The sequence below is a fragment of the Petaurus breviceps genome, unplaced genomic scaffold (assembly GCF_028583685.1).
Source record: "Petaurus breviceps papuanus isolate PSGF00001 unplaced genomic scaffold, PetGlider_PUasm1.0 567, whole genome shotgun sequence".
In the NCBI taxonomy this organism is placed as follows: domain Eukaryota; kingdom Metazoa; phylum Chordata; class Mammalia; order Diprotodontia; family Petauridae; genus Petaurus; species Petaurus breviceps.
In genome coordinates this window covers 9,222,203-9,247,205 of record NW_027186383.1, presented here as the reverse complement: position 1 = coordinate 9,247,205, position 25,003 = coordinate 9,222,203, and the positions used below count along the sequence as shown (strand labels likewise).

At 49.4% G+C, this 25,003-nt stretch overlaps 2 protein-coding genes across 3 annotated transcripts in view; both read left to right on the top strand.

Annotated features, from left to right (window-relative positions):
- HES6 (hes family bHLH transcription factor 6) overlaps positions 1 to 25,003 on the top strand; it is a 312,570-nt gene that overhangs the window by 223,628 nt on the left and 63,939 nt on the right. The window lies entirely within an intron of this gene.
- Positions 4,600 to 25,003, top strand: part of PER2 (period circadian regulator 2) — a 62,534-nt gene continuing 42,130 nt past the window's right edge. The window contains exons 1-4 of one of the 2 annotated variants that reach the window (XM_069103252.1): positions 4,600 to 4,854; positions 15,076 to 15,167; positions 23,495 to 23,747; positions 24,530 to 24,592. In XM_069103252.1, the coding sequence (XP_068959353.1) occupies positions 23,518 to 23,747; positions 24,530 to 24,592 (293 nt within the window). In that variant the 5' untranslated portion in view covers positions 4,600 to 4,854; positions 15,076 to 15,167; positions 23,495 to 23,517. Of the gene's footprint in view, positions 4,855 to 15,075; positions 15,168 to 23,494; positions 23,748 to 24,526; positions 24,593 to 25,003 lie in introns of both variants that reach the window. The other variant, XM_069103251.1, reaches the window with a different exon arrangement.

The window sequence follows — 25,003 nt, the reverse complement described above, 5'->3', positions numbered from 1 at the left end:
GAAAGCCAAGCTCCCAAGCTCTGGGCAAGCCAAGGAAGGGGGGAGGGGGAAGATGAGAATGTGGTTCCAGGAAGCTCAGAGCCCAGGGACTCAGCCTCTCCCAGACATAGTCTCTGGAGCTCTGGTCTGGAAGGTGGAAGAGTAAAGGTAATAAAGGACAAGGAGGCTGCATTAGCAGAGGCAGGGACGGCCATGAAGAAAGGAGAAAAACATGCCACACTGGGAGCTGTCCAAAAGCAAAGGGGCTGCATCCAGAGGCAGGAGCTTCCTCCTTCCTAGAGGTCTTGGAGGAATGAATGAATGACTGATTGAACGAATGAAGCATTTATTATGTGCCAGACACTGCTATGTGCTGGGGAAACAAAAACCAGCAAACAAGACGGTCCCTGTCCCTGAAGGAGTTATGTACTAACTGAGAAGACAAGCTCCATAAAGCAAAGCCTAGACATGTACTTTGGGGAGAGGGGTTAGAGGGGATTCTCACTCAGGGAGGCATCATATTAGATGGCCTCCACACTCTGTTCTGCCTCTCAGATTCTGGGATATGCTTGGTCCCTCCAAGCCAATCACGAACTTCTTGAAGGCATAAGGTTAGTATCTATTTGCCTTCAATCGCCAACCCTAACAACCTAGGAAAGAGTCCTGTGCACAGTAGGTGCTTGGTCTCAGGCAGTGGAAAGGCAGCAGAATGGTGTCTAAGCCTTTATGTCCTTCAGGCCAGCCTCTGGCCAGCCCCAAGCACCCATGTTTGGGCTCAGGTTCATTCCAATGCTGCTGTTGGTTCCTTCTCTTCAGACTCATTCCTTTGACTCACTACTGAAGTCCTACTCACCCTTAAAGGAGAAGGTCTCCAGGGTCACTCTGACCCATCTAAATCTCTTCCTCCTCTTCGTGGTCAGTCTTTTGTATTTGAAACACAAACTTTATCATTTTCTTATATTTGGCCTTATTCTTTCCCCAACAAGAATGCGAGCCCCTTAAAATAGGGAAGATTACCCAATGATACCATGATTATTAGCCTATGACCCCAAAGAGATTCAAAAAAGAGGAAAAGTGCCCATATGTACAAAAATATTCATGGCAGCAGTTTTTTGGAGGTAGGGCATATAAATGTAGTAGAATATTTTGTATCATAAGAAATGACATGACTCAGAGAAACCAGGGAAGGCTTCAGGGAACTGATGCGAAGTGGAGTGAGCAGAACCAGGAGAATGATTTCTCCAAGAAAAGTGGGACATAAAGGAGGACAACTGTGAAAGACTTCAGAACTCCGATCAATGAATGTCTAGCTCCTGAGGACCAGGGGAGGAAGCCAGCTGTCCACCCACTGCCAGAGGGGCTGAGGGATGAGACACAAGTCTCACACAGGCTAGTATGTTCGGTTTGTCATCCTTGAGCATTAAGAGAATTTGTTACAAGAGAGGGTTTGTTTATTCATTTGTTTTGGAGGGAGGATGGAGGAGAGAGGGAATGATGATAGTGATGACAAAAAAAGCCAATAACGCTTTCTTAAAAATACACAAAAGAGAACACAAAGGGGTTGAGAGGGAAAAACAGACCAGAGTAAGTCGAGTCAAAAAGCATTCATTAAGGACCTACTATATACCAGGGTTAAGTAAGCACTGGAGAGCTTTATATCTCATCTGCTGAATTTAGCATGCACTTAAAAAATCCAAACAAACCAAGCTGTCCCCTAGCCATGTGACCTTGGGCAAGTCACTTAACCCCAACTGCCTTCCAAAAAGCAAACCCCCCCCAAAAAAAACAAGCTGTCCCTAGCAGAAATCCCCAGTTCCACACACAAGCCTCTTGAGATATGGAAACGTTCATACTTGGTGGTGGATGTCAAGTTTAGAATAAGACTAACTAAAAAAGATCAGGGATGCCTCCCCTCCACCTTTGTATTTCTCAAATCTCCTGATGGTGTCTCCAATATACGGTAGCAAAGACCCTGCAAGACCCTTGGTTTATTTAACTGACACTAGAGAGGAATGGTTCAGGGCTAAAAGGGGCCAGATGAATCCACAGAATCACAGAAACTCAGGGGACCTCAGGGGTCATCTGCTCCGACCTACACCCGAGCATGTCTCCCCACTCTTACATTCCATAAGCATTTATTAAGCCCCTATTGTGTGCCTGGCTCTGGGCTGTGAGCTGGGAATACAAGGGCAAAAGTGATATATAGTCCCTGCTCTTCAGGAGCTTACATTCTCTTGGAAGGAGAAACAATGTCTGTGTAAATAAAGAAATATAAAATATATACAAAGTAATCTGAGAGACTGAACAGAAGGATGCTAGTAACTGGAAGGTGGGGCAAGATCAGGGAAAATGATTATCCAGCCTCTGCTTGAAGACCTGCAGTGTAGGGGGAGCCCATCATTCTCTCCCTCCCTCTCTATTCCTTTCTCCCTTCTTTCCTCTTCCCTTTCTCTCTTTCTCTTTTCCTCCCTCCTTTCTCCCTCCTCTTCTTTTTCTCCCCCTCTTCTTCTTCTCTCCCTCCCTCTCTATTCCTTTCCCCCTTCTTTCCTCTCCCCTTTCTCTCTTTCTCTTTTCCTTCCTCCTTTCTTCTCCCTCCTCTCCTCTTTCTTCCTCCTCCCTCCCTCTTCTCTTTCTCCCTCTCTCCTTCCCTCTCTTCTTCTTCTTCTCTCTGTCTCTTTCTCTCTCCCTCTCCTCTCTCCCCTATTAATTGGACTGCTTTGTTTTTCTTTTTAATCTGTTTAAGAACCTAGCACAAAAGCGTCTTGCACTTGGTAGGTGCTTAGGCAATGAAAGGTCAGCTAAACTGAATTCTTTGGGACATTGAGGGAGAGACTCTTCTTCGAGTATAGTTAAATAGGATGTTGTGGCCTCTGAGGGGCCTTTTAGCTCTCACATGGTAAAAATCATTTTCCTGCTAGAACCTGGAGGCGTGCTCCCAGCCTGCGGCTTGGGGTCTGCATAAGTTCTATCAGAATTAGGGTGCCACCTAAATCTGCCATCTGTGCAAGCCCAGTGAGTCACTTCAAGTCTCTGAGCTTCAGCTTCCTCATCTGTAAAATGGGCATAATACTCATAGTCTTTGTTGGGGGGGGGAGGGGGCTGTGAGCAAAGTGCTGTTGTGTCAGTAGACATGGGGCTGGTGATTGCAATGATGCAGGGAAGACTGGAGAAGAGACTCCCTTTCTTCAGGCAGAAACAACCAGGATGAAAAAGTTGCCTGAAGCATAGTGAGGCTTCCCTACAGTCACATGACCAGAATGTGTCTGAGGCAGAATTTGAACCCCAGCCTTCTGAGCTCCGAGTGCAGCTTATTGGCCATTGCCTCTCCTGTGCGTCTTATGTAAAACGACAGGAATGTGGGTTGTTATTATATGTTATATATAATTATTGTTAGTAACTGGGTACTGGTCACTCAGTGAGATAGTTAGGAGGCCAGGGTTCGAATCCTCTCGCTTGCAGGCTTTTGGCCTCCTTCATTGTCTACAAGATGGGGATACTTGTATACACACTATGTATGGGTACATATATGTATATGTGGGTATAGGGGGCAGCTAGGTGGTGCCTGGGGTCCGGAAGACTCATCTCCCTGAGTTCAAATTCACCCTCGGACACCTACTAGCTGTGTGACCCTGGACAAGTCACTTCACCCGTTTGCCTCATCTGTAAAATGAGCTGAAAACATGGCAAGCCACTCATGTATCTCTGCGAAGAAAACGGGTCACGAGAGTCCGACGGGTTTGAAACATCTCAACAACATACGTATGTGCGCATAGTTGGCTATAAATATGAACGTGTATGTGGATATACCAGCTTGTATATAGTAACATGTTTTATATACACACACACACATACTAGTTTGCATATACGCGTATAGTGCGTGGGATGAACATATGCAGTATATATGTAACGCGTATACGTCTACATATGCACGTATGTAAATATAAAGAAATACTCCTCCGCCCAAACGCACACACAGACCTCTGGTTATTATGCCGCATCGTGTCTTTATGTATATGTTTCCAATGCGCGGGTGCGTCCTATTGACTCAAGGGCAGGATAGCGCAACAATGTATCCCAGTCCTCGAGGCTGCGGGGGAGGGGCAGGGACGGGTTGGGGCCCGACCCCCGCACGCCCCGGGAAGCCAGTCTCAAGGAAGGCCGGCTCCTGCTCTGCTCTCGGCGCAGGCAGCTCAGTCCTCCCCCTGCCTCCTCTCAGCCCACGCCGAGCTCAAACCTCCTTCCAACCGCAGCCTCCGTCACGCTGACGTCAATGGAGCTGGGCGCGTCCCCGGTGGGTGGATGTGGGCATCAGTCCTCGGCTCTCCTCCCTCCCTTCTTCTCCATTCCTTGCCCCCCCCCCCCGCTCCTGAATGGATTGGTCCACTCCGCTCCCCGCTTCCCGATGGCTCTTGAATGAAGCTAGCTCAGGGAGCGGAAGTGGAAGGAACCATCTGGGAGGCCCCGGGGGCCCCCCGCGCGTTCATTGAAGGGCTCCGCGTCGGAGTGAACATGGTGTTCCATGTGCGTCTTATGTAAAACGAGCGACAGGCGGCTCAACCAATGGGCTTGTGGTGCCGGCCGAGGCCCCCGCCCCGCTATGCAGATGAGCCGGGACTGCCTCCAATGCCCGGGCACGGGGGGCGGGCCCGGCGCGTGCGGTCACGTTTTCCACTATGTGACAGCCGTCCGGCCTCGTAGCGCCAGCGAGCGGCGGCCGCGTCGCGTTCTGTGGGTCCCCAGCTCAGCCTCCGCCTCCGCCTGGGCGACGGCCGCCTGTCTCCCGCCACTCGGCCCCGGACCTGGTTCCTGCTCTTGCGCCGGCGACTTTCGGCGCGTCGTGCCTGCGCTGCTGCCGGCGCCGCCCTGGGAGCCTCGGTGAGTGCTGGCGGGCGGGGAAAAGGGCAGGGGGGAGGAGGGGTCGCGGAGGGGGTCCCGGGGGGAGGGGCGCGCCGCGGGGGAGGGGATGGAGGGGGTCCGGCCCTGTGACGTCACCACTCCGTGAGCTCCGGCCGGGTGAAGCGCTTTGGGGGGCACTGGCGCAGAAGGGGACCGGGAGGAGCGACTGTGGGGGAGCTTGGCCCCCAGCCCCGAAAGCTGGGAGCTCCCCGAGGACAGGCTTTGTCCCCGAGCTTTCGGCACACAGCAGGCGCTTAATTCGTGCCGGTTGCCGGATTGCTGGATGTGTACTTGTTGCGTCCCCCATCCTCCTGCAGAGCCCAAGTCCCTGGAGGGCAGGCGATGCGATCAGTAGGGCCCTGACCTTGGAGGCAGGGAGATCTGCGTAGGCTTCCTGCCCCGGACGAACCACGACCCTGGACACTGAGTCACTGAGCCTCTTAGCCTCAGTTTCCTCCTGTGTAAAATGGGGCGAGCCCTGGCTGTGAGCCTCCGAGGAGACAGTGCGTGCAAAGCACTTTGCAAACCCTGTCACTGTTGTGCGTAGCGCAGCACGCTTAGGGCTTAATTAGTGCTTTTAGGGTCCCAGGGTGGATGCTGTGGAGTCAGGGGGCCTGGGTGCAAATCCTGCCTCCTGAGGCTTACCACCGCTGTGACTGACTGCTGTTTGGGAGAGTGGCGACAGCCCCGAGCTCGATCCTGGGTTCGAATGGGCTCCCCAGCCCTGCTGGCCCCCGACAAGTCAGCCTCTCGGGGCTTTTCCTCGTCTGTGTATTGGTGTTCGTAATAGGATGAGCTTCCCCAGGCTTGTGATGAGGATTAGCCTAGACGATATTTGTGTAAAGTGCTGGCCAAACGTTCGAGTCGCGGCGAGTGAATGGAGCTGGGCAGCTCGAGTTGCTCTCCCGGGAGCGCCGATCGCCCGCTCCTTAGGTAGGGGCCAGCGCCTCTCTGTGGTCAGAAAAAGCCGGTGCATTTGGGTGCTTATGCAAGCTTCCTTTGCCGTGAGATAGATTGGCGCGGACGCCCCTTTTGACATTATCGAAATCTAACAGTCCAGGTAAATTACCGAAATTCACATTATGTTTTATTCCACCGCATTTTAAAGAGGAAGGAACCGAGCTCCGGGAAGGTTGCGTGATTTGCCTTCTCCAAGCCCCTGGAAAATGAGGAGGTTGCACCAGTCCCTCGGGCCCCTTCCAGATCTATACCCTGTGACCTGGGAAGACGACTAAGGGACAGAGAGGTTGTGACTTGCTCAGAGCCTCAGGCTTGGTTATTAAAAAAAAAAAAAGCGAGGCTGGGGAGCAGAACCCACGGCGGAAGTCCCTGCTTTCCCCAGTCAGCTTGGAAGGCCAATGGCAAAAGTGAAAATCCAAGATTCTTGGTTGCAGTAATAGAAGCAGGCGTTGGAGACGCTGGCAAGAACCAGCTTGAGAGCTGATTCACACTGGGCCAGTTACCTTAAGGTCCTTCCAGCTGCTGGCCTCAGTTTCCTTATCTTTAAAATGAGTTGGAGAGGGAAATGGCAAAGCAGTTCAGTATCTCTGCCAAGAAAACCCCAAATGGCGTCACAAAGAGTCAGACTGAGCAGCCACCAGATGCCAAAGGTTTGGGAGACTGGAGGTGGACCTGATTTAGCCCTGCAGGTGGTGACCGCTGAGTTGCCTCCGAGGGAGGAGGGGGAGACCTTCTGGCAGGAGGAAAGGAGTGCAGGACCCATGTTGTAGGCTTTTTGCTTCGGCCCAGAGCTGGATTTGTGGCTGGAAATTGGGGTGTCCCTCCAGGAGCCCCAAACTTTGTGGGTAAAAGAGTGAATTCTGATCCTAAGTCACAGAATCTTTTTAAACACCTATTTGTGCACCAAAAAGGGTATTCACAACAGATGGCCAGACAGTTATGTGTTTATTAATTATCTGGATAGGGAGGTGAGGTCATTAGTGGAATTCTCTCAGGGCACTGACTTTGGCTGGTTCCTTTTCTCTTTCCATCTTTAGTGGCCAGAACCTTGAACAGCGCCTCTTGGTGGTCTGAAAACCCATGGCCAGTGCAGCTTTCCTTGAAAACATTTATGTGGCCACCTCTTTTAAAATCTTTGGGTGGCATTACATTTATTAAGTTTAATTAAGTTGATGGATAGACTGATAGATCCTGGCAAAATGACCGTTCTTAGAATGACTTCTTGTTGAACATGGCCCTCCTGCTATACTGACACAGCAGACTGCTGAGAACAGTAACATTTGGCTCACTCATCTGGAACATGCTGGTCTCAAACCTTCACCTCCGTGAGACCCAGGAAGTGCTTGGAGGAGCTTCCTGAGAGCAGAATGGACTTTGCCAAGGGCAGTGCCGTGGTAGCCAGTTCCCTCCAAAGAGGCGGTTTCTTGACTCCCAGCTGCCTTAGTCTTCGCTTATTTGCAGTTTGAACAGGCAGCCTGACTGATTTCTACCTCCTGACCACATTTATTTCATAGTATCTCCCTGCTTTCCCACCAAACTGACCTGCTCCCAATTCTTTGACCCCAGCCTCTCATCTCCTGCCTGCCTACCTTTGCCCAGGCAGTCCTCAGTGTTTGCTGCCTGCCTGGATGGTAGAAGGGTCTCCTTCTTGGGGAGGGCTTAAGCTGCCAGTGTGGAATTCCACTCCCCAGTGGGCAAGAGGCAGCCTTTTACAGATCCAAAGCCTTGTTTTCTCCCACCAGCTCCACCTCGCCAGAGGGCCTCCAAGCCCTACTGGCTCTGAAGGAGGCCCCTGCAAAATGCCCCAGAAACCAAGGGCCACCTGGAATGTGCTCTCGCCCTTCCTGGGCCCCTTGGCCTTTCCACATCCTCATCTTCCCCCAGACTCAGCTCAGTGCCATGTCTGATGGAGAGGCTTTCAGCATCCTGCAGCCACCAGGTCCTCTTCCTCCTCAGATGGTCTTTTGTCTGTGTATATGTATTCACACATGAACACACATGTACATGACACCATTTCCCCTCAGATTATCTTGTGTGTATGTGTGTATATGGATGTATCTGTATATATGTACACACAAGCACATGCATACCACTTCCTCCTCAGATTATCTTGTGGGTGTGTGCATACACATGAACACACATGCACACCGTTTCCTTCTGGGTTATTTTTGTGTGTGTACACATGTGAATATAAGTGTCCTTGAATTTTCTTGCATGCATATATATGAACATTCTTCCACAGCAGAATGTCAGCTTCTTGAGAGCAAGGCTGCTCTTTCCTTTTTTTATCATGTGTGACTGACAGGGAGTGGTGGGGGCTGCCAGACGGTCATGGAGGGGAAGTAGTAGCAATAGCAGCTTCCCCCCTGGCTTTGGTCTCAGGCCTGCCCCACAGCTGAGCCCCTCTCGCAGGGAGGGCTGGGGTGTGTGGACCGATTTGTGCACTGTGAGCTCTGGCCATTAGGTGGCACCACAGTCACGCCTCCTGCCCAGTGGGCTGGTCAGAGGGTGGCCTGCGCTGGTGTTGGCTGGCTTCCCCCAAGGCTGCAGTACCGCCTCAGTTCCCCAGAACATTCTCCCTTCCAAGCTCTTAGACAGTACCCCCCCACCCCCACACACTGAGGGAGGGGCCCCTGACCGGCCCTGCACCTTCATGTCTCTTCTAAGCTCCCATTTGGCTGGTCCTGCAAACCATCCCTCCAGTGCTGACAGCTTGTTTCTCTGGGTTCTAAGCCCATGCTGCATTAGAAATGGGCAGCCTGAGTGGGCTGCTGTGGGTCAGGATGGAGAGAGCTACTGGGATACCCCCAGAGAAAAATGAGAAGACAGTTTTTATGCCCCTCAAAATCATTGCACAGGGGCAGCCAGGTAGCACAGCGAGTAAGAGCACCGGCCCCAGAGTTGGGATGACCTGGGGTCGAATCTGGGCTCAGACACTTGGCAGCCACCCAGAAACACCTGGCCATGTGACCTTGAGCAAGTTACTGTATCAGCAATGCCATATTCACAATGCCTATGGAGATTACAGATATGCTGATATAATTATCCATCACAAAATACGTCATGCTTGCCATATGGGGGAATAAACTAGAAAATTTATTAAGATACCAAAAGACTGAGTCCCAAAACCAGAAAGTGAAAGCCATCAGAGTAGTTATGACATTGGCACAGGTAGATAAAGTAGAAAGCACCCACATTTTCAAGCCTTTAAAACAGAACAGGCTACCTCAGGCAAAGGTCCTCCTCTCCCCACTCACAGCAACCACCCAGCGTCCGGGAAGCATGCTCCCAGCAGCTCCGGCCCCTGGCAGTCCTCAGCAGGAGTCCTTAGCAGAAATTCTGGCTAACTCAAAAAGGGCTTTGTGCTGCCACTGCCTCTGCTGCTGCTGCCGCCGTCACCACCACCGCCAGCCACCGCAGGAACTCCAGCTTGGCTTCCGCTTCCTCTTGCTCCGCCCCTTCCTGCTACGTCAGCAAGTCCAATGGGGCATGGAAGATCTTTAAATCCCATAACCCTTACAGTTACTTAACCCCAATTGCTTAGGGGCAGCCAGGTGGCTCAGCGAGTAAGAGCACCGGCCCCAGAGTCGGGATAACCTGGGATTGAATCCGGGCTCTGATACTCAGCACCACACCCAGAAATAACTGGCCGTGTAACCTTGAGCAAGTTAGTTAACCCCAATTGCTTTATTAAAAAAAAATCATTGCACTCCAGTGGCCTCCCCAGGTCCTGTGTTTATCTCCTGTCTGTCTCATCACTCATCCATCTCTAGTCTACAAGCATTTATTAGGCACCTGCTGTGTGTCCAGCATTGAGCTGAGCCCAGGGACAGAAGGAAAGTCACTGCCCCCCCAGGCCCTTCAGGGAGGTTTTGTTCTTACTAGGGAGCAGTGGACAAGTGACTCTGTACAGAGATGTGCAGATGATTCCTCAGAAATGGAAGGATGGGGGGCCAGGATGCCCTCAGGCTCCAAGAGGTCACTTAGTGCAGCCCTCTCCTGTTACAAAAAGAGAACCAGGCCCAGGCCCAGCTGGCCTTCTCTGCAGTAAGGAGGGGGTGCTAGGAAGGTTGCTGAGCAGGCTCCCTGACTGCTTGGGTGCTGAGGAACCAGCACTGTCTGCGAAGCTGCCCTGGCGCAGGGGAGCCTGGGAACAGAGCGTGCGCAGACCCTGCTTTCCCTGGCCATCCCCTGGCCATTCCCCTGGCTGCTCCTCTGGCTGCTCAGGCTCAGGGGTGTTGGGAGTTTCCTTTGTTACCCTGCCGTTGCCATGGGGAGGTTCTGTTTGTTTATTTCTGCAGGGTACAGAAGGCCTCCTGCTTCGGGGGGCCTCGAGAAGGGTTTGCTTCTCCTGGCCCGCCTGCCCTGTCAGGAACGCTTGAGGCCACTGGGCCTCTCCCCAGAGTGCCCCGCAGTGTGTGCTCTTACTCTGATCACAGCTTTGCCTGGCCCCCGTGCCCAGGCTCCTCTGCAGTGCCTGGAGGCCCTGGGCGTGCAGCCTGGCTGCCTTCCTCCTCCTCTGACCACCACCCTCCTGTGGGAGTCTAAGGAGAAGAGATGGGAGGAGATGGGAGCTGGATGGAGGGAGAGCTGCCGAGATGGGGATCTCCTGCCTAAGCAGCTCTGGAATGTTTACTCTTGGTCACTGGCTCTTCAGAAAGTAGAATTATTTTCTTGATGCTTTGGGTCATTTCATCAGAGTTTTTCTCTGGAGCAGGAGCCTCTTCCTCCCCCGCCCCTCCCTTTGCCCCCTTGTGACAAAAGCCAAAAGGCTGAACCATGGATGCGGTGCCAGAGTTGGCAGCCTCCTGCTGGGAAGGGGAGCGGGACTGTGTCTCTGAGCCCTTCTAGGGGCTGACTTCCCTAGTGCTCTTTCCCCATTGCTTTTGTTAGGATTGCCTTGGTTCTGCTTATTTTGCCCCCACATCCGTTCATACAAACTCATCCCAGGTTACTCTGAGCTCCCCACAGCCATCACTTTTAATGGCACACTAATATTCCCTTCCAGTCTGTACAATGGGTTGCTTTTTAATGCATCCCACAATGATGGAGATGCGCATTGTTTCCATTTCTTTGCCATCACAAAGAATGCTGCTGTGAATGCTGGATCAGACTGGTTACTGTGTTTCGTTCGCTCTTTAATAGAAGGCAATACCTCCTTTGATATCTTATGGAGTCCAAGACAGTAACTTAAGTTATTCCAAAGTAGATTGTTTTAGCCCAAATGTACATTATTCGGAATGAACAATTTCCATTATGGCTTGTCATAGCTGCTTTATAACTTCGATTTGCAAAAGATTTTTCCTCCAAATAAGATGGTATTGGTCAGTAGGTACCCATAGGACACCCCTCCACTGAAAAAAGAAAACCCTTATTGGGATTTTAGAACCAAACCTGTGTCGATAGGACCCGCCTGGTGGTGTTAGCACCAATGATCATGACGGCGCCAGCGCTCTGAGCACAGGCTGTTCCAAGGATCCTTCCAGTTCCTGTGGGTTCAGCCCCTTCTGCTGTCACTTAATACCTGCTGCATATCCTCTGTAGGGTTCCTGCAGGCCCCGCCCCCTGACCCAGCCCGTCCACAGCTGGCCTCTGTTCCCATCTTCCCCAAGCTGCCCTCCATACTCATAACTCCAGAGATGCCTGAGGCTTGCCCTGTCCTTCCCCTCCTCTAAGCAGTTCCACCGTCATCATAATGTCCTTTGGTTCTGTCCTGTTTCCAGACACAATACGAGGGCAGACAGGCCCTCACCATAGCCTTCTCATTCATCTCCTTGTTTCCATTGTCTCTCTCCTGTCCATCCTCCTCCCAGCTCCCAAGGCCCATTTTCCTCGGGTACAGACAGGTCTGACTGAGTCCGTCTCCTGCTCAGAAACCTTGTGAGGCTGCCCCTTCTCTGACCCCCTTCCCTTGGCATTGGACCCTCCACACTCTGGCTCCCACCTACCTTCCAACCTTAAGTCATATTTCTCTTCTTCACTAAGGGATTAAACGAGGTTTGAGCCAGGGGTGATTAATTGTCCCTTGAACTTCATATTCCATTTCTTAATTTCATGATTTGCATGAAATAACTCAATATTTCTAGTCCAGGAAGACTGCCTTCTCATTCCCTACCTTAAGAATCCTTGGGGGCAGTGACGTGGCACAGTGAATAGAGCACCTGCCCTGGAGTCAAGAGGACCTAAGTTCAAATTGGACCACAAACACTTAACACTTAATAGCTGTGTGACCTTGGGCAAGTCACTTAACCCCAATTGCCCTCCAAAAAAAAAAGGCAAAAAAATGCTGCTTCTTTCTCCTTCCGCCTCCCCCATCATCATCATTGCGTAGCCTGTTGAAGATGAGACCAAAGGCAGACAGTGACCATCTTTGAGTGTGTAAGGGGCTCTTATGCAGCAGATGGGGCTGGGGGCCATGGGTCAAGGATTCCAAATAATGGCTCCCTCCCTGTCTTTTGGGATAGTCTTGAGAATCAATGAGGGGCAGTGTGTAGCCTTAAAGCCTGGGCGAATGTTTGCTGATGTTATCATCATCGCTGCTATTATTGTTATTAATATTCGGCCATTAGTGGAGAAATTGGGCTTACTGTAAGACTGTCTGATTCTAAATTCACCTGGTTAATTTAGCAACATAAAAATATTCTGTATACTCTGATTTGGACATAAAATCATCACAGGTAGATACAATTTAAAATACTGTTTACTTGTACATGGATTGCAAACTTACTAATTGTATAATTTTTTTTTTTGGAGTGCAGTTGGGGTTAAGTGACTTGCCCAAGGTCACATGGCTAGTTTTTGCGTTAAGTGTCTGAGGCCAGATTTGAACTCAGGTCCTCCTGACTCCAGGGCCGGTGCTCTATTCACTGTGCCACCTAGCCACCCTATTTTGTATTTACTTTTATAACTTTTAGCTTTTGAGGTAGAAGGAGAAATGTCTACATTTGTTCCACTGTTTTTCTCTTTTGGTCCTTTTCTTTCCTCTGCCAGATCCTTTAAACTCCAGGAAGGGTCATTGAACCCTAGAAGTTGGCAGGTAGGGCTTGAAGGGGAGGGAGTGTTAGGATAGGCCTGAGGTAGGTTTGGAGGGTGTATGTGGCAAAGTCCTTTAAAGAACTTTGGGAGGGGAGGGAGATGAACAAAAGAGCTATTTTCCCTTGGGTTGGGAGAGGGGAGAAAACAGCACTGGTTCCCAGTGAGCCCCAAAGCTGCTTTGGTTCCAGATCTGAAGTACGTTCCCCTTATTGGCTTAGAGTAGACTGGCCTGGGACCAAGACAGTCTCTGGGAGACCTGAGGACAGGCCACTGTTTCTCTGCCAGCATGCTGGGTGGTGATGGTGACCAGGCAGGATGCAGATTGGGTTGGTTATTCTATGGAAATGAACCTTTAAGGGGGGGGGGGTTCTTTCATTTCCCTCTTTCTGCTTCTTTTGTGCACAGTGGAGGGCTTGAAGAAGCTGTTACCCTTTTCTTCTTTTCAATGTGGAACTATCAAAAGGTTATATGGAGGAAGGGGAGTGTCTGGGACCCTCGGAAATTGGTTTGGGCAGCTTTGGATGTGCTCAGTTGCTTCTGTTTTCTCCCGAGGGTAGGGCTGGCAGGACTCTTAATGTATTCTGGGGAAGCCTAGGGCCCTCTTCTCAGAATCATGTTCTTAAGTTCATAACATAAAATACACAGGATTGCCAAGGCAACCACTTCTACTGAAATACAGGATCACAATATTAATGACAACAAGGCTGTCGCCCCAGGTTAAAGGTACCATGAACACCTCCGTGACCCCATACCTCAGAGACAGTGGGTGACCTCCACCGAGCCATTCCACTTGCCCTTGGAGCTTCTGACCATCTGGATTTAGGCCTAGGATTTTAATAACAGCAGTGGGTGTTGCCAGCAGATCCTGGAAAAGGAAGGAATGTGGCTTGTCCTCCACTCTGATGTTAACTGTGCTAAATGTTTCCATATAAAACGGTCTTTAATTACTCCTAGAAGAATTAAGATGTTTTCTCCTGGATGAATACTCTGACTTGTTAGAGAACATAGAATGATTTTAAGCAGAGGCTGGAAACTGAAGCTGCCACCCAGAAGACAGCAGGACAGCTCCCAGATACAGGAAAGCCACTTAGAGCCTGAGAGGCCATTTCAGGGCTTGGTGCTTGGAGAGAGAGCCACCTAGTGTGAAACAGCCCGAGGTTGCCTGTGACCGCTTTTCAGCAGGCTAGGGCGCAAAGCAGACCCCTGCCTTTGGAGTCAGCCCCTTCCTTGGTCCGGTTTGAAGCTTTGCTTTCACACTCAGGAATGGCGATGATCGCTGGGTCATTGACATCCCCCTGCCCTTCCTCTCAGTATCAGTCCATTTCTGGCCCTACAGCATCTCTCCTGCCTGTCTTCTTCACTCCCCTCACACAGATGCTACCCTTTGTCTGGCCCATTTCTCAGCGGCCTCCTCGCTGGATTCCTGCCTCCAGGCTCCCTTCTCTGGTCCATCCTCCGTGGAGCCGCACAAGGGTGGTTTGTGAAGCCGGCATCTGACCATGTCGCTGCTCCTCAGTAAATCTCAGTGTCCCTCTGTAGCTGGCATGGCTTCCTCAAGAACCGCTGTTACCTTTCCTGTTTGGACAGTTACTGAGCTGCGGGCTGAGGGGAATGAGTTAGCTCACTGCCCTTGCCCCCTGGATCGGAGCAGCTCCCATGGAGAAGGTGGGAGAAGTTGACTCTAGCGTGGCTCCCAGAGATTGACAGCTTAAGCTCAATCACCATAAATTGGCTTGTGTTGCTTTGTAAATGGGCGGAGCAAAGCTCAAAAGAATCAAATCATAGGGGGCGGCTAGGTGGCGCGGTGAATAGAGCACCGGCCCTGGCAGAATTAAGAGAACCTGAGTTCAAATCCAGCCTCAGACACTTAACACAAAACTAGCCATGTGACCTTGGGCAGGTCATTAACCCAAATTGCCCTCCAAAAAGCAAAAAAAAAAAAAAAAAGAATCAAATAATGATGTTAAAAGATCAGGCAGCTCAGCCTTTTGGTTTGACATATAGGGAAACTGAGGTGCCCAAGGTCAGAGGCCAGAACCAGCATGGGTCGGGGCCACCAGGCCCAGCTCCTGCCCCTCGTCCTTTCTTGGGTGTTTCTGAAGGCTTTGTTTGGCCTCTCCCAGAATCTTGTGTTTCTGACACAAGGGCATATAAAGGCTTGTTAAAGGCAAAAATACTCATTGAAGTTTAACGTTTTTCTTCTAGGTTTTCTGTATCAGTTTTGGCCTTTGGAGCTTCAGATACAGAATTGGACTGGTGACTTATTAAGACATTCCTTATCCATTTTCTCCGGAGTGGTAAGTTTATTTTTCTCTTGTTGATTAGTGATAAGTTAAAAAAATTTTTTTTTTCTATTATATAAACTTCAAGGGGCGTATGCCTGTTATCTTCACACTGATAATGGCCTTTTGCTTTTCATGTCTTTTCTTACTTGGCTTGCTTTGGGCCTGTGGTGCCATCCATATCGGGGCCAGTCAGGGCTCTTCTGTGACTTGGAGTTCACAGGATGCCAGGGAACCTCTGAGAGGCTGAATCACTTGTCCGATGTCACCGGGTTGTGCTGCCTCTCGGGGTTAGATTAATAATAGTAAAAGTAGTAATGACCATCCTCAGCATCGCAGCTCACATTTATGGGACGTTTTCCTTTATTCACAAAAACCCTGTAACAGGAAGCAAGAGGGTTTTTGTTTTACAAATGAGGAAACTGAGGCTGTGAAATGGTAAGAGCCATACCTGAGGTCACCAGGATAGGAGAGGTCATGTCAGGGGGTAGAGTTTACCCTCAGAGCCCCTTTCTTCCTGTCTGAGGCTCCTCCTCATTGGACCTTTCTCTGCCTGTCTCTCTCTAGACAGTCCTGGAGGAGGATTTAGGAGTGTGTTGGAGTAAGAAGGTCAGCCCCGGCTCACTCTGACCCTTGCCCTTTTAGTGCAGGAAACAGTAAGTTTGGTGAGAAGCCCATGACAGATCCAGGATCCAGCAGGTGACCCGTGCAGTTGACAATGCTCTGCTTCTTTCCCATTCTCTACTGAGCCTCAGAACAGCCTTTGGAGGTCAGTAGTAGAAGTATTATCCCAGGGGACAACATGGGGGCTCATTTTTTTTTTTTGCCTTTTGGAGGGCAATTGAGGTTAAATAACTTGCCCAAGGTTACATGGCTAGTTATTTTTGTGTGGGTGTTAAGTGTCTCAGGCCGGAACCGAACTCAGGTCCTCCTGACTCCAGATCCAGCGCTTTACTCACTGCACCACCTAGCCGCCCCTATGGGGGCTCATTTTACAGGTGACAGAACTGAGGTTCAGCTGTGTGTCTTGCCTAAGCCCACATAGCTGGTAAATATCAGGGTTGGGACCCAGATACAGGTGTTCTGGCCAGACTGAGCCCTTCTCCTCCACTCTCCCTCTTGGCTTTTCTTCTTCATCAGGAATTTGCCCCAGATTTCCAGGTACACAGTCTGGGACCTTAGTTTCAGGAAGGCTCCTTCCTCATAGGGTGAAATCCAGTTTCCCCAACCTCTCTGAGGGGCAATGGGAGGCATTTGGAGGAGGGTGGAGAGAGCCTCCTTGGAGAAAGGGGTGCCATCTCCAGGGCTTCTGCAGGGGCCAGAGGGCTGCCAAGCCACCCGAAGGCCAGCCCTGCAGGGCTGCTGAAGAAGCACCATCTTCCAGTCATGGTCATTAAGCACTCACTTTGGCCAGAGCACAGTGCCAAGCTTAGTAAGACACGGTCTGTACTGTCATGGAGCTTCAGGGTGCCGTGGTACACAGATCTCTCTTCCGTGTACACAGCAATGTAGAAGGACCACAGAAAGGTGTAAACCCAGCGGAGACTGAGGGTGAGGGGTGGGCCTGGCCTTGGGCTAAAGACCAAAGGCAGAGACCTTGGTATGTGTATGGCCATATTGTGAAGTGCTTCCTACACTGGGCAGTCATTTCCATTGTGTGGCTGAGAAAGGACATGTGACTTGTCCACAGTTGCTAGCTAATGGGGAAAAGAGCCGGAATTCAGACCTGAATCCATTGGATTTTCTGCTGTGCCCCAGCTTCCAGAAGTGCCAGACTCAGCGTTTGTGCCTGGAGTCTTCTCTGGATCATCTGTGCCTTTGGACACTCACCTTGCTTGGGTGTGCACTGGCCCCGGAAGAGGTGGCTGCAGCCACGGCCATTTGATCAGGTCGTTCAGGACCGACCAGCGGTCGGCTTTCCATTCGAGTTGGTGTGGAGGGATGCCTCATGCTGGATTGTTCCAATAATCGCCTGCTCAAAGAGCATTGGTTGTAGCATTTTGATAAGGAAGACGTCAAAGCTAAGGAAGCTTCCTGATTCAATCCTGGCCTGCCTGCATGGCACTCCATACCATAAAGATCCAGACAGAAGAGTCCCAGGTACCGTGACCATGTCAGGAAACGTCCTGGCGAGTTAAAACACAACCTGAGCACCATACAGTGGGACTGTGAGAATACAAACAAGGCTCCAATTTATTAAAGATGTGTTGTGTCTTTAAGCTTGCTCTTAGGAATGGTGACCATCCAAAATGTTATCAGTGGACTTTTTCTCAGCCAGGCCTCCAGGGGTGAATATCTCTGTAGTTTGCTGGATGAGGCTTTGGAAACGAGCACCTGTTGCTGGGATTACACACAGATTTCTAATTGGAGAAAAGCAACTTCCAAGAGTTTCAGCAAAAGCCCTGGAGGTCAGCTTCCATACTCCATAGTGACGCCTCACGTGCCAGTTCCAAGGATGTCTCTAAAGCATCTTTGGTAATCAAGGAGCCAACTTACCAAGACTGCTGTCCTGCGGAGGCCCGAGGCAGCTTGCACAGGCCCGAGAGTCAGTGTCACCTGTGGAACCCAGAGAAAACTGCAGAGCGGTCCACAGCGTTGAGGGGCACCCCTCCACTACCAGAGTTACGGGCAAGTCTCTGAGCATGAGCTTAGCTCTAGGCACACGCAGTGAGCGAGCCCGGTCTTCTGACCTGTGGTCCAGTACGTGCCCCTGCTGGAAGGGAATTGGTGCAGTCGAGACGTTCTTGGCAGGAGAGCTCTTGGACCAGGTGACAGCAGGAGATGGAAACAGAGAGGCAGAGGAGAAGTCATGGTGCGTACCAAGGCAATGAGGAACTTTGTGGGATCTCGCTTTGTCTCACAGAGCAGTGTGCCGCAGAAGTCTCTGCAGAAAGACCCCCTTGAAAAGAAGTCCAGCATCTATACCATCTTCCTTTGTAGAGGATGGAGAGAGAAATCCTATGAAGAATTTGATGAGACCCTGCCAGTTAAATCAGCATGAAGGTGGATGTCAGCAAGGTCAGGGGAAAGCAGGCTGGAAAATATGAAGAGGAGGAATGAATCTGAGAGTCTGAGCCCCATAGACTGTCCAGAAGCCTCATCCCTGCCCACTGGGAAGTCTGCCTCTGGTCCAAGAATTGGGGGGGCGGCCAGTCCCTGGGGATGGCGAGCATGGTCAAGATGCCCGACAAGTGACCTTGTCTCCTAGCCCACGAGGGATGGACTGTGTTAGGGTAAAGATCAGAGTTTATACAGAGCTATAGGAAAGAATGAGGAGGAGAAGAAGTTAGGGAAGGCCATGAAAGCAGGTCCAACTTGATGTATTTGAACAAATTATTGATGCCAAAAAGTGGAACGTGAATGAAGGAAAGGACCTTGACACTGATTTTACCTTCAAAGACCTGGAATTTTTTCACCCCTGACCTTTGCCTCCCATACTCAGTTCACCCCCTACCCCCACAGGGTCTGCCTTCCCAAAATCGCTTTGTTATTTGGTATATGTTTTCTATACACTTGTACATGCATATCTTATCAGAGGTCTGGTCACTTTTCATTTACAGAAAGAAAGCTTTCATTTTTGTCTTTGTATTTCTGCCCAGTGCCTGGCATCCAGGAAGATTTCAGTAAATGCTGTTTGATTGAGGAGGAGGGATTTCCCCCAGGGGCTGAGGTCATCTGGGCCACTGCACTGATGGCACTGAGCCCCACAACCTGGCCTGGGCTCCTCACTGAGAACCAGCATCACGCTAGACTTTGGCCTAACTACACAGGAGAGATTGAGGCTGAAGAATGATGTTGTGTAGACCACGATGGGCTGCTGCATGCACCACGCGTATGCTCACTTTAGTTAGCTAATGTTTGGTAGGCAATATTGATCTTGTGTTACCTTTTATGGGATAAATAATTAAATATCTGTTAATATTAAAGTTCAATAAAAACTAATGGAGTAAACATACAAGGTGCAATTCAGTTATTAAAGAGATCACAAAAATATTTTGGTACATCGTATGTAAGTTAATGAGACACAAGCACTTCTCAAAAGCTCATTCTCCATTTTGCAGAAGAGGGGCCTGAAGCTCTAAGAAGACCACACAGCTGGGCATGATGGCATAGCCTGGTTCCAAACTTGCGCCTGCCAGCTGCAGCTCATTGGGTTTTCCATTACACCATCAATGTCAGAAGGACATGAGAGAAATAATTATTTCCCTCTTAACCAATTCTTGAAAAAAAGACCGAGGATTTTCCCCTTTTCCGTTTCCTTATTCAGAAATCAGCCTCTGTAGGGTTATTCAGGTAGCCTTTGAAGTGCAGGGCTAATAATGAGGTGGAAAACTTACATGGGGTCCAAAGGTAAAGAAATTCTGGGTTAGGTGAATCCGGGGATTCCAGCCCTTGTGCTTGAGTCCGATCTGGATGGAGGTTGATTCCCCCGTAGATGGGGCAGCCTGAGCCAATGGCAAGTCCTTGTGATCAGTCACATCCCCTAGACCCTCATGAGAATAAGCCCGCCTTCATCACCCTCTTGGTCTCTCCTTACCTGCTAGTCAATCAGAGCTGATTTCCCCCCAAGGGCATTTCAGTGTTGAGTAGGTCCCACAAGGGGTCTTTGATGAAGAAGAGACAACAAATGACTGCCCTTTTATTGACTACTCACTAGCATGATTAATAAAATGATTAATTCCCCAGAAACCATGTCTCTGGAACTTTTTATACGACACAGACGTGAGCTAAAAGTGGCCTCTCTACCTAGAGGAGCCCATTGTTTTGCCTGGTGTGAGATGGTGGCCCCCTAAGTAGACAAGAGGGGTTGGATTGGCAGCACCAGACGCCAGATGTGGGCCACCCACATGGCAGCGGGAGCCAGCGATGGTGGGCACTCTGGTGTTTTTGCATCATGCCTCTGGAAGGCTCCATGTGCCCTTTTTACAAATAAGGGGCAGGGCGCTTCCTTAACCAGCCAACCTGGCTCTCCCAAACACACTCAAGGCTCTCTCTAGTCTTTCAGCCATCGCCTCTTCGCAGATGCCTCCCAAAGCATATCTCCGTCCCTAATCTAGTCCCAAGCAGACACCTCTTGGACATCCGTGGGTGGCACAGGCACCTCAGACTTGCATGTCCACAGCAGACCCCCCCAGCCTTAGAGTCAGCCGTCCACCATGGCCAGGCAGTGGCCAGGCAGTTAACTTGGCTTTCCCAGTCTCTCTCACCGTCTGACCCTTCTCTGCACCTCTCCGGCCTCCAGCTCTTAACACCTGTGACCTCTAGCACACCCCCCATGACATCTAGCATCCACCACATGACAGTCTAAGTGACACAGTGGCCCAGAGCTGGCCCTGACAGCTCATTATTAAACCATGCAGCCATCCCCTGTTGCCCTCACAGCATGGTTCCCGCCTGCCTGTCTAGACATGTCTCCCACTGTTCAGATTAGCCTTGGCCCCTGTACACCTTAGAGCCTTTGACTAAGCGGTTCTTCCGTGTCTGCAAGGCCCCCTCTCCCTTTGTGCCTAGTAGGGTCCCGAGCTTCCTTCAGCACGGCCCAGGCACCACCACCCGCAGGCAGCCTCTTCTTGTGGCGCCTGGCAAGTCATTGACAGTTTCTTGGGTTGCTTCTTTCAGGATGGGGGCTTCCTAAACGCTTGTTTGGTTGCATCGAATGACTTTTCCAGGGGTGGTAGCGCCGGTCCATGGGCAGACTTTCACGGAGGATCCCTTTCCTCAGGGCCCGCAACGGGCCGGAGCCAGCTCTGGCTCACAGTGGTGGGTGGGTGGCTGTGACTCATCTTAGGCTCAGTGGCCCCTGGGCCAGCTGGTCACAGCCCCGGCAAAGCCGCACCACAAACTGACTTGTGTCTCCAGCTGAAACCACTGGGCGGCCTAAATTTGGGGCACCGTGTTTGTGCATTTCCTTAAGTGGTAGCTAGCAAGCACTCTGTGTCAGCATGGGTCAGAGCAAGCTCCTCAAAGACCAGAGAGTGAAAGCGTAGACTTAGTAGGTAAAGGCTGGTCCAAGTGAAGTGCAATTCTTTTTACCCCTATGGATTATCGGATTATCCATGGACTGATTAATAGAGTAGTTATTTTACTAACTTGCATTTCCAGTACTTTTAACGCTATTAGGGACACCAGTACCATGACAGGACAGCGTTTGGTGCTGATAGACTGGCATCTGAGGGCTCTGTGGCTGCAGGGTGGGGGGTCTTCAGCTGCTTTTGAGTTGTTACAGGTGCGGAATTCACCAGACTTGTCCGGGGTCACACAGCTAGTTGTCTAAGGTTGCATTCCTGGCTTTAACCCCAGTGCTCTTTCCAAGGGACTGAAGCCCACAAGGGATTCTTTGTTACATAGCAAAGCTTGGTTACAGGAGGTCTGGCAGTGGGGCCACCAGAGTCCCAGCAACTGTGGAGAGGCCTTCACTGCGTCAGCGCCCACGGGTGCCCTCAGTGGGAGGGCTAAAGGAAGGAGACACTGGGCTCAGGCATTCACTGGGATGTCTGAGTCTCCCCCAGGTTGCCTTTTCTATGGGGCTGCTGGGGTCAGCTTGGCCCTGATGATAGCGTCCTCTAGAGGGCCTGCTTCCAGCTCCTCCACGACCGATGTCCCTCTTCTGTAAGGAGACTTGTTCTGTCTGCCCCCAGAAGACTGTGAGCACTCACAGAGGGCCATGCCGTAGACAGACCACTGGGCCTGGAGTGAAGAAGGCCTGAGTTTAAATCCAGCCTCAGACGCTTCCTAGCCAAGTGACCCTGCACAGGTCACTTCACCTCTCTCTTCCTCAGTTTCCTCAGATATAAAATGGGGATCATTATAGCCCCTGTCTCATATATTGTTTCAAAGCTCAAATGAGATATTTGTAAAGCAATTAGCCAAATGTGAGCACTATGGAAGTGCTGGTTATTATCTTCATCATTATTAGTAACAGACATTTTAATGACGAGTGCAGGGCCTCCTATAGCAGGCAGTCCAATTTCTGGGTAAGAATAGCATGCTTTTCATTTAAAAGCCTGACATTTTTCTTCCTTTAAAGTTGATTTGATTTCCCCTGGTGGCCAAGGAGCTGCTGTCGAGGATTATATTCTTTTGCTTTTCAGCCTTTTCACAGATTTTCTTGCTGGCTTTTGTGGCCATATGTAAGGAGAAAACCTGCTGCTGCCAAGAAACTGACTTTTTAAAAACACAGAGTGTGCACCTGTGAGGCGACCAACCAGTCTGGGACCAAAATTGAAAAAGGGGATAGTTGGAACATCGGCTGCTTAGCTAAATGTGGCCAATTACATTTGGTTTGTTGAGAATATAGGGTATATGTTTTAAATTTCAGTTTTGAATTTAAAAGTTTATTTCCCCCTCCCTCCCCCCCTTTTCCTCATGACCTAAAAGAAAGTTTCAGTCTTGGCAGCATTTCAGATTAGAGATCGCGTTCTCTTTTTTGAGAACATATTTCATTGATACTGTTTGATTGTCCTAGAAGTTTCATTCAGACCTATAAGTTTTTACAGTTTTTGTTGGATAACTTACTGTTCCTGTTTTCTGTTGGCCCCTCTTTTGTTTTCCATCTTTAGGCTGTTGAAGTTCAGTTTCTGAACTCATCCCATTGATTGGTTGATTGGATGAAAATAGGAATTCAGGCAGCATTAGAAAATCTCAGTCACCATTGATTTTGTGAATAAAGATTATCAACCTCCCAGCCACCCGGGCAGATACTTTTGGTATCAGTGATGTGCTAGTTAGCCAGACGGGAAGGGATTAGGAGTCACATCCTTTAGAAAAAGGAGATTTTAGGCAAATAAGAGAATGACTATAACCTTGTGACTGAGCTGTTAGTTTCCTTTAATGAAATGTGTTTATATATAATAACTTATGTATGATTTAAATATATATTTATAAAGAGTTAACATGTATAATATGTATTATATTATACATTTATATTAGATTTATGTATTATATTTAAATATTATATAATTATTTTAATATTATTTTATATGTAATGATATTGTTAATATTATATTATTATATATTTATATTATATTTAAATATAATTATATGTTTCCATTATTTTATATGTGATTTAATTTTATTATGTGTCATTTATGTTATATATTTTATATAATATAAATACAATTAATTATTAATTTTAATTCCCTATTAATTATTTGTATATATAATTTTAATATTAATTGTATAGTCACTATAAAATAAATTATATATAAATTAATATAATATAAACTTTAAAATAAATATAGTTTTAATATAATTTAAACAGGCTCCATTTTATCAGTCAACAGTAGTTAGACATTCAGTAATTTATTCATTCATTCCTTGACAAACCATGTTTTCCTTTTCAGCTGGCTTACTTCAGGAGGACAGAATGAATGAATGTTCTGAACTGGCTTCTGACCATCATAGTAGGACGGAAGGTCAGAGGGAGTCAGCGCCTAACACGGCCTCCCTCCAAGAAGATATTGAGATGAGCAGTGGATCAAGTGGAAACGAAACGAATGAGAATGACTTCAGTGGGCAGGAGTCTCCTGTCAACGACTCTGATGAAAATGGGAAAGATTCTGCCATGTTGGTGGAGAGCTCGGAGAGCCACAAGAGGTCTGCTTCTTGGTTTCAGGGCCCTTCTCAGGCCCTGGGCCCCAGGCCTCCCTTCCTGTCCTCCCTCCAGCTACCACGATCCCATTGCCACCAGATGCTGGAGGCCAGAGTCACCCCTTCTCCACCCCCCCAGCTCTGCGATGTGCCCCATCTGCTCTGACCCTTAGACCCACTGCCCCTTTCCCAGTGGTCCCTGGTGGAGAGCACCTGCCCTGCCGTTACTAACCCAGGCCCTGTGGGCCATTTAAGAACACTTCATTTTTCTCTCTCCCAGAAACACAAATCCTTCCTTGTGCCTTATTTCCCACAATAGGATGGGAGTTTCCTGTCTAGTTTTTCAGTTGGTGGCCCAGAGCTTAGCACATATTAGGTGCTTAATAAATGCTTTTTGGGGGCAGCTAGGTGGCGCAGTGAATAGAGCACCAGCCCTGGAGTCAGGAGGACCTGAGTTCAAATTTGCCATCAGACATGTCGAATTAATTGTGTGACCTTGGGCAAGTCACTTAACCCCAATTGCCCCTCAAAAAAAAAGGCAAAAACTAAATAAATGCCTTTCCATTCCTTTGAAGATCAGATAGTTCATCCACCTTGGTTTATGAAGGGGGAAATTGAAGCCCAGAAACTAACTAGCTTACCCAAAGTCCACCCCCACCCCTTCTAAGTATTGACTTTTTGAGTGTATTTCTCTGATGTGAATTGTTAATCTGTTTGGGGAGGGGGAAGTTTGGGGAAAAGCCTATGGTTTGTTCTGAATTCTTTATTCCTGTTTCTTGTCCCAGCAGTTCAAATGCTTTCAGCCTGATGATTGTAAACTCTGACCACAATCCATCCACCAGCGGATGCAGGTAAATCTAATTATTTGAATGCTCCAAACTGGGATCTTTAAGAGATCCAGAAGCAGAAGGGCCCTGGGAGCTGTTGGGCTTTTGTTGGCCTGCTGCCGCATCCTTCCTGCGTGTTCTGGCATGGCAGCTTGGGGAGGAGGGCTTCCTAGGAAGCTGGCCACACCCAGGTGCTGGTTCTGCTCTGGCCACTTTGTATGACTGATTAGGTCCTGTTCTCCAAGCCATTTCCCCTTCTCGCCTTTATGGCCCCCCAGACAAGAGGAGGTTCTTAATCTTGAGCAGCAGGAGAATTCTTCAGCTTGGACCTGCCACCCCATTCCCTCAGTGTTCTCTTACAACTAGACTCATTCTTCTGCAGCTGCCTCTTCCTCCCTTCTCCCTATGTCCTTTGAGTTTCCAGATGCCACCCCT